We start from the raw sequence: 13,569 nt of genomic DNA on the forward strand, positions 1-13,569 counted from the left end.
CACTTAAACCTAGTGGAAGTGAAGACGTCCACCCTCATAGACCACCAGTTCACCGTCTAAATCTACCTCCCAGCTAAGGATGATCATGAGATGGTCTCTGACCTGCCAATGAGGACCACTTACTCCTAAGCCACATTGATGACCCCTGTAGAGGTCCCACCAGTATGTAGTTTCTTAGAACAGCCGGATTCCCCCTGCTTGTGTCCTAGCTGGGAACACTCAAGGTAGCTGGATGGAAATGGGGCGCCCTGGGCCGCCGCCCACCAGAACTCCCCCTACCCCCATTTCTTAGAAAGGGCTTGGGAACTCCTTCCCCATCTTACTCTGGGACTTGTCTGGATCAAATTAACCTCCCCCTCACTCTACTGGGGGAACCCGAGTCACCCTTCATGGGAACACTCCAAAGTACTTTCTCGGGACCCTGGTGCTAAGCCAGAGGTCTGCCTCCTTAGCAAGCCCCCGGGTTTGGAGAGCTTGCTATCAATCAGGTGTTGGAGCAGCTCTGCAAAACAAAGACTGAACATGTGCTCTCTTGCCACCAAATTGTACAACATCTGGTAATCTCTCACTTATCTACCCTTCATCTAACCCTTCTGTGCCTTGCAAACAAAATCTACACAATTCACCCAAGTCTGAAGGGCCAGCTTCTGGCTGTCCCTAAACATTTGCCTATACTTTAATACGATGAGGCCATTCATCCTGGTATGGGTGTTGTTCATGGGGGGGATACCTCATCATTTCCACCTTCTCTAGGGCCAGTAGGTTGTCCCTCCGGTCGCTATGTATTTGCCTACAGTGACTAGCTCCTCCTCAGGAACCCTTTTCATCTCTTGAGCAACCTCATGGGCTTCAAACAACTTGCTGATGTTATCTGCCACAGCAAAATTAGGCACCAGGGGCCAAGTGCACTGCCGTTTTTAGCGGCTGCAAGCAGAGATTCGGGCCGTTTGCAACCACTGAAAAGGATTGTAGCATGTATCAGCCCCATTTTGCAAGTCAATATTAGGAAGGGGTGTGCGTATCACTATTAGGAAGGGGTGTGCCAAGGGTGTCTCTTCCTAATAGTGAGTCGCTGGGGAATGTAAGACAGTTTTGTGGCGGGAATGTGGTCGCAAACATAGTTTATTGTCTAATTTAAATAGGTGGTCATCCACTCGCAAAGGGGAAGGGGTTTCGCAAATGGGGAAGGGGTCCCGAAGGAACCCATTTCCCTTTGTGATTGGCAGCGAAAATGTATTTTAAGAGCAAGAAGTAGTCCACGGACCACTGCCTACTCTTAAAAAATTAAACTAAAATGTTTGATTTTTGTTTTTGAAAATGATCGCATTTTCCTTTGAGGAAAATGGTCTTCATTTTTTTTTTAAGTTGCTTTAGTTAAAAAGCAAACACAGACATGGGGATCTGCTGTCCCTAGCAGGCCACCATCCCTGTGTTTTTGCCCAGTCCCAATGGATCGCAAACTGCGACTTGCCTCCTGAATATTGATGTTGGTAGGTCATTTGCGACCTCATTGGTAATCACAAAATGTGTCTGAGAGACATTAGTAAATTTCCTTTTGCGACTTACAAATTGTGAGTCGCTAAAATTCGCAAAAATTGCGAGTCACAAAACAAAACGGTCATACATGTGGCCCCAGGTCCTTTGGGATGTTGAACTTCTTGTCTTCAGAGGGGACTGCAGGTATGCTGCCACCAACATTGCTGGACTCCACTTGCCTAGCTTTTATGTCCAGCTCTCTTAGACTCCTTTTGTGGCCCATTTTTCTCTCCTCTGCCTCCATGGCTGGTTTCTTTCCTCTATCTTGAACTTGACCATTTGCAGCTTGAACTTCTTCTCCGCCTCCCTGTCCACAAATTCTTCTGGGGACAGGCCTTGTGAAGACACATGCTCTCCGCTCTGCCAGGAGTTCCAATCCAGGAGACAAGTCATCCCCTTTCCCTGAATGCTGCATCTCAGGACTGGAGGATCCAGAACCTCTTTGTGCTCCTCCGCATCATCCTCCCTCTCACGGTCGTCTGTTACTGTCAGTCACTGGTGACCTTCCGCCCAGGCCCTTAGAGCTTTTTGAAGTTCCAACTTCTTGGTGGTTGGTTGGAAGACCCCTTTCCCTACAGAACTGCCTGAGCTCAACCACAGTGTAGCTCTCCAGGTTGGTGAGCTCAAATTCCGTTCTTGCACACGTAGCCACAGTCAGGTAGAATGAGAGTAAATTAGGAAAAAGCAAAAGAGCCAATCAAGGAGAATTAAGAAATACTACAATTGGCACCAAATAATGTATCTGGAATTTTTATTGCTACCCAAAATCACTATATGGCACTGAACAGACAAGTCCTATTCTCATCTCTGAGCACCAATGTTGGAATCTGGGGTACTGTTTGAGCGGGGGTGGAAACCTTCTCAAGCAGGAACCACAATTTCTATCAGGGTGAAGTCACAAGAAAACCCCAAATTAACCTATGTTTAATGCTCAGGTAGCTTCACACAAAGCAGTCAGGCTTACTTTAAGAGCAATGTGTGAAGGATTTATGCAGCACTTCAAACGGTAATAAAGTGAAAGCACAACACAAGAAAAATCCCACACCAATTTAGAAAATAGGTTATTTTTTTATTTATCTGAAACCAAAACGTCAAGTTGAATCAGATATTTGCAATTTTTAAGATTTCAGGTAAGTAAAGCACCTAAAAGCACAAAGTGCCACTCACAGCTATCTAGTCATGCAAGACCGGATGAAGGCCACAAGCTCAGGTCAACCACGATAGAGCGCAGTCCGGATACAGGGACCAGGTTAGTCGGCTGAAAAAGTTACCTTCAAAGTTAAGCGCAAAGAGTTTCCTTAGAGGTGAAAGGGGCCACAAGGCGCAGGGGGAGCATCATGGATGGTCATCGACATAGTGCAAAGAGCAGGCTGGGTGCTGCAGACAGTCGTCGTAGCAAGAACACCCTGATGAGCATCACAAACGGTCATTGCTGAGGCTTCATTTTGGCGGTCACTGCCAGCTGTCAATACTGTAGCGCAAAGTGTAGATCTTGCCATGACTGCCTCGTTGGCAGTCACTGTGGTGCGAAGAGTTGGGTTCACATGAACTTTGCATTGGCAGGCAGCACGGGCGGCAAGATCTTTGTTGGAACAGGTCTGCTTGCATTCACGAAGATCCCAAAACATCCGGAATTCTCATCTTCTTTAGAGATAAGCTCAACTGATGCCACAACAAGGGTCCAGGGAGTGACAGGCGCCTCGTTGGGGTCAGGAACTCTCTCTAGCAGATGCCAGCAGGGCTCTGGCAGGTCCAGACAGCAGATCCAGGCAGCCGATGAGCTGGGCAGTTGCAGGGAGCTTCTGGAGCTTGTTATGTTCCTATAGACCAAAAGATGTCAGCTGGTTGACCCTTGGAGTCACTTCAGGCTGGTATTAAGAGTGTAAGTCCAGTCTTCCTTTTCAGTAAGCAGGGCAGCAGGCAGAAGAGCAGCAGCAGGGCAGCAGAGTAGCAGGGCAGCAGAGTAGCAGGGCAGCAGAGTGGCAGGGCAACAGAGTGGCAATCCTTCTGGCAGCAAAGTAGCCCAACAATCCTTCTTCAGTAGCATTCACAGGTCCAGGATTGTACAGAAGAGTGGGTCTAAGGGACCTGTTTTTATACCTAGTGCCTTCTTTGAAGTAGAAGTTTCAAGGGAATTCTGTTTGAGGTCCTTGAAGTTTCCTGCCTCCCCTGACCTGGCTCCAAACTGGCTGCATGTACAATGCAGTGGAGACAAAGACCTTTGTGTGAAGGCATAGCACAGCCTATTCAGTTGCAAGTGAGGCTGCGCCCAGCTCCACCCTCCCATCCTGCCCGTTGATTGCCCATCCAGTCACACCTAATCCCTCTAATGTGTGGCAGTCTGGGAGGAATAAACAAAGTCCAAGTACAGGCTTCAGCTACCAAATAAATAGGGCAGGAAAATGCCAACTTTCTAAAAGTGGTATTTTCAAAATTGTAATTTAAAATCAGACTTTAATATTAAAGAGAATTTGTAATTACAATTTCTCAGACACCAAACATGAAACCTATATCTGGTTAGCCTTTAAAAATTGTAGCAACCCAATGTTATCCTATAGGAGATCTAGGCCTTACGGCAGCGTAAAACAAATTTAAATGCTTTTCAGTACCAGGACATCTAAAAGGTAAAAGTACAAGTCCAACTTTTTAAATACACTGCACTCTGCCCTATGGGCTGTGTAGGGACTACCCTAGGGGTACCTTTTAGGTATTAAAAAGGAAGGTTTAGGTCTGGCAAAAGGTTTATTTTGCCAGGACGAAATGGCAGTTTAAACTGCACACACAGGCTGCAATGAGTGAAGAGGAGACAAATAAAGTCCAGGAATCCCAAGACTGGATATGAATCCCAAATCTGTTTTTACTTGGAGGAAAGTTGGCTTAAGGCTCTGGACCTCTAAAGCCTCTAGGAAACAAATTGTGCAAGGGTTGTAAGCGTGTATTCTTCCTTTCCCAATCTTTGTATTCATTCCCATCAATGGTAAAAAATTTCCTTAGATACTACAGTACCAATTGATAGATGTGAGCAAGTTTCTTTTTATTAATGTTCTCTCAAGATTTTATCCTTTTATGCTCACTTTTCCTATGTGCATTAAAAAGTTAATTCATACAGCAAAGGACAGAACAGCCGACACGTGTTTCGCCCTGTTTGGCGAGTAGAGCCAGGGCTTTCTCAATGCTAGTTTGTAGTCTTTTCTTTGCCAGACAGCAAAGCATCGTATATATACAAAGTCACATGATGTAGCATTCATCATCCATAGTCTTTGAGGCGCAGCAATCATCAGTTCGGAGGTCCCCGGGTAAACACAGAGGATTTACCCGGGGACCTCAGAACTGATGATTGCTGCGCCTCGAAGACTATGGATGATGAATGCTACATCATGTGACTTTGTATATATGATGCTTTGTTCTGTCTTTTGCTGTATGAATTAACTGTTTAATGGTTAAATAAAAAATGAGCATAAAAGGATAAAATCTTGAGAGAACATTAATAAAAAGAAACTTGCTCACATCTATCAATTGGTACTGTAGTATCTAATGAAAAATGTTACCCATTGATGGGAATTAATACAAAGATTGGGAAAGGAGGAATACACGCTTACAACCCTTGCACACACAGGCTGCAATGGCAGGCCTGAGACATGTTTAGAGGGCTACAAAAGTGACTGACACATTGAGTGCTGCTGGCCCACTAGTAGTATTTAACTTACAGGCCCCGGATACATGCAGTACCGTTTAACTAGGGACTTACAAGTAAATTAAATGTGTCAATCAGATGTAAGCCAATTTTACCATGTTTAGGAAAAAAAAGAGCACACGCCCTTTAGCTCTGGTATTCAGAGTCCTAAACCAAAAAGCCAACAAAACAGGTTCAGAAAACAAGACGATGAAGGCAAAACATTTGTGAATGACTGCAGAAAGGGCCAAGTTCAACATCTCCTAATTCTCCCAAGTGAGAAGTGTATTCCTCACAGCACTCTGCCATAAAAAAAATACTTGCCTATGGCAGAAAATTAAGCTTACTATAGGCCAGTACTGGTCCCTAACATATTTTCATAAGTTAAATAGAGTCCATAACCCTAGATTGTAATTAACTTTGGTGACATGAAGGGGTTCTTTTGTGAGATGATATACATTGAGTGGAAGGCGCCCCTTCTATGCTCCCTCTAGGCACCTATTTTGGTACAGTCAGTCACATTATCAACCAAAACCAGTGCCTATAGTTTGGTAGGATGCGGAATCGGATAATGCAAAGTCACTGGAGACAAGTTACACTTGATACGTGACTGGCGAATCACCAGTCCTACATTTTTTTCAGCGGTTGCCTGAAATCCTCACAATTTCACATTCACCAGTCCTCTGCATACAGTATTTGCCTCATATAGTGCATTTGAAAGATTTGCCACTGTCCCAAAATGTATACATATTAAACCATAGGCAGGTAGCTATCAGTAACAGGATTATTTTCCTCATACTTGTAGGGTCCTGGCAATGCAGTTCACGTTTCTTAAAGTACACAACTATTCGATCACATTTGACTTTGTTGGTGTGAAGGGGGTTCTTATGAGATGATGATGTCACTGGCCCGTCCCCACCCCTTTTGACATTTCAGACCAGCGGCAGCCTTAAATGCCTCTTACCCGAACACAGTGACACTGACCTATTAGATGTATCGCGGACATGCTCCCGCCTGAGATACAAATATGCGCGTTTTCTTCGCCCTCCCCAGGAGTCCTTCAGGCCAATTCAGAGAGATACCTCCAGGGAGGTGGGCGTACTCACGTGTCCGACATCCACACCTCACGCAAGATGTCCGAGTGCAGTGGCATGACGGTCTGGCGGGTGCACCTTCAGCCTGCAGGCCGAGTCCGGGGTCGCCGAGGTAGAGAATTCCCAACAAGCTGACCACGACTTCACCTCGATCCGCACACGCTTCCTAGCGGCAGCCTTCCCAGGAACACCCTCCAGTGCGTACCATGATCCACAGTGCTAAGCTCCTCGAAGAAATCAGATATATAGACTGGACAGGCCACGCTCAGAGGCCTCGCGCTGTACGCCAATGATAGACACGATTAACTTTATTTTTCCTCGAAACTCGGTAATAGGATTTCAGAGGCTTCCATCCTCGTGGGAGATGTGACAAGGTTCAGCATCTGTCACGCTAATTCATTAAAGGCAGATCCAAAACAAGAGGGGATAAACCAGTACAAGTACACTCATCAGGCTAATTGAGGCCTGCAAGAGGCAGAGCATGTACAGCCCGTGCCCAATAACAACAGCCCCTGCCTGCGCAAGACGGAAGCAGTATCGCTGGTGACGCAGCCTTCCGCTTTGCGTGCCGTGCACTCAAGACTGGAGCCAGTCTCTTCCTATGTCCAGCCGCCCGCTCTTTAATTTGATATTTTAGCTGTGATATTACTTATTGGAATTAGCGTGGATATAAATTAGCTACGCTTTTACTTTCTCCCCGTCACTCCACGATAACTGGCCTCATGCAGGTATTTTTTTTCCATCGAGTCGTGCACTGAGGTTCCAAGGAGTTCACTTCGCAAGTAGTTTCAAAGAACATATATTTGCAAGGTAAAGCCAATTTGCCAAACCCTCCGCGTCTTATTCTAATAGTGAACATAGACTAAGAGTTTTGTATGTGGTTGGAGAAGGATTGTACTGTACTCGCTGCAATTTAGAATAAAAGGATTGATTTTAAAAACAAATACAAATTATTTAATTGTATCGCTTTCTGTAATCCGAGACCTACGGCACCGCTTATTCCAGGCTCGTTAGCAGTCCTCCCAGCACTGGGATTGAGGGGATTATTTTTGCAAATTAACCATGGCCAGGCTGGAAACCAAAATCAGTCCTGACAGACATGTTGAAATCAGCCAGGCACTCCGATAAGCATTAAGATCCTCTCAGTACTTTGGCACCAGAGATTGGAAGTTTAACATTGTAATCTGTAATGCTTAAAAATGTATGGCGTCATAGTGAACATGTTTTAGTTATTGTTTGACAGCATGTCCCTTTTAAGGAAAGGGAATGCCCTTTTCCCGAACACAACCAATACCCCTAATAAGGCCTCCAACAAATTTAGATGATCAACTTTCGACCACAGCCAATTCTGAGCTCTCTTTTTAATGCCCATGAGTCACCAGGTTTGGTCAATGGCATCAACATACAGCTCTCCCTCCTCTAAAGAATCCTTTCACTTTATCTACTGACGACCAAGTGTCTTTACACATCATTGTTTATGAAGATCTATAAACCCAGGTGAGCAACTAGACACAGCTTAAATACCAAGGCATCACCATTACTCAAAGAAGTATTCAGTTCTCTCTTAAACTGAATGAGAGGTTGTGTATAAATCATGTTCTCTGGCAAAAAATACTTGCGTGGTACAAGCAGCAGTTTCCCAGTAGATCTTAACTGGATTTGGGGGTAATAGGGAGTAAGATTCCGATTCAAGTAAGCCACAGCAGTCCCAAATAGGAATCTACTGTGAAGGTATCAACCCAGGCGGTAATGAACAGGACTTGCCCACGTAATAGTGATAGGACACAACAACCCACTTCCGTAGCAAAGACAGTTTTTTTATTAAACAAAATTCATAAAAAACCACAATAGCAATATTTTTTTTTAAAAAAGCATGTAAAAGCATGCGATACAATTGAGCAGGTAAATGAAATACAATGAGAAAAAGAAAACACGGAGGGGCAAGATGGCCGCCGAGGCGCTGTGGGAGTAAGTCGCACTCAGACCCCTCTCCTGCTGATGAGTAAAAATCCAGGCGCTAATGGAGAACTGCAAGCAGTATGCAATCCACAGTTTTGATTTACCGCGGAGGCTTTACTAACTTTGCAAATCTATTCAAGAAAACAAAATCGTGGTACTTCAGAATCTTTAATGTATTGATGGCAGGGATGGCCACACGAGGAAAAGAGAAAACTCAGCAACAGTTACCCATGTCGAGCGCTACAAGCAAGGAATCATCTCAAAAGGAATCGAGCAGATCAGGCGCTATTCCTAAAACAAAAGTGCCACCTAACAACAAAAAGATAACCCCCACGGTCTCCACCTTAACAAAGACACAACTAAGAAAACTGGAGAAAGCCGGCGAAAAAGAGAAAATGCCGAACCAAAATAAAGACATGAGAAGCGCTAGCAACGCGCCAGGGACACGGGATGCAGCGGAAAGAAAGAGAAGTGATACCGTGTATCGGCAGCCTTCAGTGTCCGAGGCTTTTGGTGCCAGGGTGAGGGCGGAGGCATCGGGAAGCCTTGGAGCGCCAGGAACTTTGCAAGACGCGCCTGTCAAACCGCCCGCAGGCTCAGCTCAGAACGTCCTCGAGGACGCAAGCCAAAGCGTTGCCAAGCAACCAGAATCTACGGAGCTCACGCTTCCCGCGGAGCCTCCGGCGGAGCATCAGACGGCAGCGCAGGCACAGTCAGACGGCGGCGCTTTGGAGCAAGAACAGACGCTGGAGCTGCAGGACTACGACCCGGCTCAAGAGGTGAGAGAGGCAAGCAGTGGGGGTATGATATCAAATACAGGGCAAATGCTCGAGGCCCTTAAAGAGGTAGAAGATGAAATTCGGGAAGAGCAGCTACAAGCCAAAGGCAAAGAGACTATTGTACAGGAGACATACGATGACAATATGGAGGGGGCGGTCTGCGCTGAAGGGGCTGAAGGGGCTGATGGCGATGGGTTCTTCTCTATCCCAGAGGAAACAGAGTCAGAATCAGAGTCAACATTAGCAAGTAGTGAGGAGGAAAAAGACATATCAGGCTCACTCTCAAGCTCTGAGGATAGCGACACTTCTAGAGGGAGAGGCACGCAAAAGAAGCGCAAATCTGCAGCTAGAAGAGCAGGCTCTCCACAGAACATGCATAAGGGAACAACTAAAAGGCTTGTATGGGACTATTCCGCTACCTCTAGTATATATAAGGAAGATGAAAAAGAGACACAAAACGATGGAGGGAAGCTGGACTTAATGTTTGCCACACTGAAACAAATACAAATGGAGGCAAGGGCTGAAAGCCGAAGAGCCAGACATGACACAAAAAAAATCCAAGCCTCAATTAGGAAAATAAATAAAAAATTTGAAGAGGTGGAGGAAAGAGTCATCGAAGTGGAAGAAAGAACTGGCCGCTTAGAGGACGAAGTAAATGAGTGGCAAGCGTCTAAAGAGGGACAGACTAAGGCCATGGAAGATTTACAGTGGAAGGTGGAGGATTTGGAGAATCGCCAGAGACGCAATAATGCTAGACTCCTGGGAATTGAGGAAGGGATTGAAGGCCAAGATCCCAGAGGCTTTGTGGTCAAGTTGTTAAAGGGAGCATTCCCGGAGGTACCATGGAACTGGGAACAAGAGGTGCAGAGGGCCCATAGGTATCCACTCTTTGTAAGAAAAAATCATAAGGAAGGCTCGGGAACACTACCCAGGGCTATGCTAGTATTTTTTGGAAACTACCTGGCAAGACAAGAACTTATGGAGAGAGCCAGGCCTGATGCCAAAAAATCAGTGGAAGGGGTAACTTTCTTTGCGAGACCCGACTTTTGTCACATAACAGTGGAGAGGCGTTGGAGGCTAAGACAGCTGATTAATGAGTTTCAGTCCCATGGAGCAGAGGCATACTTAATGTTCCCAGCGAAATTGAAGGTCATAGTGGCAGGTCGTACTAGAATGTTCTTTTCTGAAATAAAAGCGGGAGAATTTTTGACAGAACTAAAAGAACAAAGGGGGGCCAGAAGGAAATAATTAAGGATACCTGATTATGCCTGATAAGAAAATGAAGTAGGCGATAAGAGGGCAGGGGAGGGGGGGCGACTCTACAGTGCCAAGCGGACACGCATAGGTCAGGGATGACCTATTTGCCTGTCACAGAGGGGGGGCTTTCGGGGTGGGGGGCGTCAAGGGGGGGGGGGAGAGGGAAGGGAAGAAGTCATGGGTGAAAGGTGGTGGTATAAAATAATACAGATTTGTAAAGTTTGGAGTGTAGCACTTAAAGAATGCATAGAAAAAGTCAAAAAAGTAGATGTGGAGCTGGCAAATCCTAAGTTAGAACTATGGCAGTTAGGATAATGTCGATTAATATCTGTGGGCTCAATAATATGGAAAAAAGACAGAAGTTATCTTCATTGCTGCGTTACTGGAAAATAGATATAACCTGTATACAGGAAACACACATAGCAGTTGAAGAAAAGTTCCTACTTGGCCAAATGGGATTTGAGATCCTTGCTAGCACAAGCCAAGAGGGAAGGAACAAGGGGGTGGCAATTCTGGCCAGAAAAGGAGTAGCCCAAATTAAAAAGAAAAAAGAGGATTCTGATGGAAGATGGGTGATACTAGACATAGAAACAGCTAGGGGAAGATGCACTTTGGTCTCGCTATACGGTCCAAATGAAGATGATCCGACATTACTAGATTTTATTGATAGGGAGTTGGCCTTGTGGCCAGAGCCAGTGATCTGTTGCGGGGATTTCAATATCAATGGACTGAATGGAATATTGGATGCAAGTGGAGGTATATATCAGGGAAGGAAAAAAAAGGTGCATAAAGCAGTACAGAACCTCGCTAGACACAACGCGCTGGTGGATATATGGCTGGAATTTAATCCAATAGGCGTTGGCAGTACGTTTTACTCAGCGCCACATCAAACAGTAGCTCGACTGGACTACTTCTTTATCTCTAGCTCTTTAGTCAGCAGGGCGAAAATAGAATGTCTCCCAAGAATAATGTTGGATCATAACCCGTTGGTACTAAGCCTAGCAACGACACAACAAGCAGGAAAAGCTAACTCAACATGGACATTTGAGAGAGGTTTGTTGAAAGAAGAGGATTATATTGTAAGGATGAAAGAATGGATGACTCAATTTTGGGATATAAATAGATACTCAGCCCCGGCAGATATGGTCTGGGACAGTTTTAAAGCGGGAATAAGGGGAGAGACACTGAGTTATACATTACGAAGAAATAAAAAAGAAAAGGAAATGGTGGAAGAGGAAATTAGAACTTTGATCGAGCTGGAGAAAATGCTATTAGATGCAATAGAAAGACAAGAGCCCATCGACCAGATATTAGTGGCTATAGAGGCGCAGAAGGCGGAAACAGGGACCACCTTGGCACAAAAAACAGCAAGAAAATACCTAGCAAATAAAGAAAAATGCTATGAATATAACGAGAGGGTGGGGCACTTGCTTGCAATAAGAACTAGACAAACGTTAGCTGCAGGCGAGATTAAAGAAATTAAGGACGGCAATGGGGTAATCGTTAATAAAGTTGAAGAGATACAGGAGGTGTTCAGAAGATTTTACGAGAGGCTTTATGAGCAGGATAAAAATGATGGAGAGATAGAGTTGAAAAGCCTGGAGTATCTAAGGGAAGGTTTACAAGAGGGACTGAGCATAGAAGAAAGGGACAAATTGGATATGCAGCTAACGGTGCAGGAGATAAGGGATGCAATATTCAGCTTACCCTCTGGTAAAGCAACAGGCCAGGATCAGATCCCGGTAGAATTTTACAAGACTTTTTGGGAGGCATTAGCTAAAGATATTTGGTCAATCTGCTGCTTGGCACAGGGAGGCAGAATAGTTCCTAAATCTTGGGCGGGCGCAGATATAATTGTCATATTAAAAAAAGATAAACCCCCCACTGAGCCGGGCTCTTACAGACCTATCACTCTGCTCAATGCCGATGCAAAAATATTCTCTAAGGCATTGGCGAATAGATTGAGTAAGGTGATAGAGAGGGTGGTGTCCCCTACACAGCATGGGTTTATACCCGGCAAAGGAACTACCGAACATATTAGACAGCTGATTACTATTCTGGATGCTGAAGCAGCCTTGGGGGACCCTGTCGCGGCTATCTTTTTGGATGCTGAGAAGGCTTTTGACAGGGTCTCTTGGGTCTATCTATGGAAGGCTATGGAGTGGGCTGGCATTGGTCGAAGGTATATAACTGCAATCCAGGCACTATATAAACATCCCAGTGCTAGGATACGCATTAATAGATCATATTCCAACGCAGTACAGATCAGACGGGGAACCAGGCAGGGATGTCCAGCTTCACCTCTATTATTTGCAATTTATTTAGATCCCTATCTGAGAAGGCTTACAAAAAATAGGTGGATTAAGCCAGTTTTATTGCATGAAAAGGAGTATAAAATATTTGCTTACGCAGACGACGTGGCTGTTATAACACCTACACCAGAGGAGTCACTGGCCGAAATAGAACAGGAGGCAAGAAAATTTGGAGAGGTGTCGGGCTATTCAATAAACAGGGGAAAAACACAAATAGTTCAGAATAGACATACTACATTCGTAGATGCAAGAGTTGTCTCAGATACAAAATACTTGGGTGTTAAGGTGACAGCAGATTTGGAAAAGTTAGTAGAGATAAATATGGAACCATTACTAGACAAAGTTAAAACCAATTTGGAGAGGGTCAATAATTTACACTTGACTCTCATGGGTAGAATTAATTTTGTTAAAATGGTTACTTTTCCAAAATTTTTATATTTGTTTAGGGCAATTCCACTCTTTATTGAAGGGATATGGTTTAACAAAATAGAATCAGTAATTAATAAATTAATTTGGGCACAGGGGAAGACACGTAGGGCATACCGTTTTTTAACTCTATCACGAGAAAGGGGAGGCTGGGGAGCACCTGATTTTAGATTTTATTACTGGGCAACAGCTCTACAATACTCCAAAGGATTATTAGGTGGAAGTGCTCAGGAGGAGGAGGAGGGAAGAAAGGGTCCGGCTAATGTATATGAAGCCCTCTTAGGTAAAGCGGCAGAAAACGCCTTAGTAACAACAGTGGACTTCGCATACTTTAAGCACACAAAATTCAAGACCCTGAGTGCGATTTATAAAGTTTGGAAAGCAATAAGGAAAAAACTGGGATTGGGAAGGTACAACAGGTATTTAAGGCTTTATATGAACAACGATCTTCCAATGGAAATCTTCCGTGACACAGTTATGAGGGAATGGGATGTGAAAGGGATTAAGAAACTGGGGGACCTAATGGACGCAGA

The 13,569-nt window shown here is 44.8% G+C and overlaps 1 protein-coding gene across 1 annotated transcript in view; it reads right to left on the bottom strand.

The window, feature by feature from the left end:
* Nucleotides 1-6,420, bottom strand: part of TULP1 (TUB like protein 1) — a 628,127-nt gene extending 621,707 nt beyond the window's left edge. Inside the window, exon 1 of the mRNA XM_086920352.1 lies at nt 6,316-6,420. Within this exon, the coding sequence (XP_086776478.1) occupies nt 6,316-6,362 (47 nt within the window). The 5' untranslated portion in view covers nt 6,363-6,420. The remainder of the gene's footprint in view (nt 1-6,315) is intronic.
* Between the last annotated feature and the right edge of the window lie 7,149 nt (nt 6,421-13,569).

The sequence above is a fragment of the Lissotriton vulgaris genome, chromosome 5 (genome assembly GCF_964263255.1).
Source record: "Lissotriton vulgaris chromosome 5, aLisVul1.2, whole genome shotgun sequence".
NCBI lineage: Eukaryota > Metazoa > Chordata > Amphibia > Caudata > Salamandridae > Lissotriton > Lissotriton vulgaris.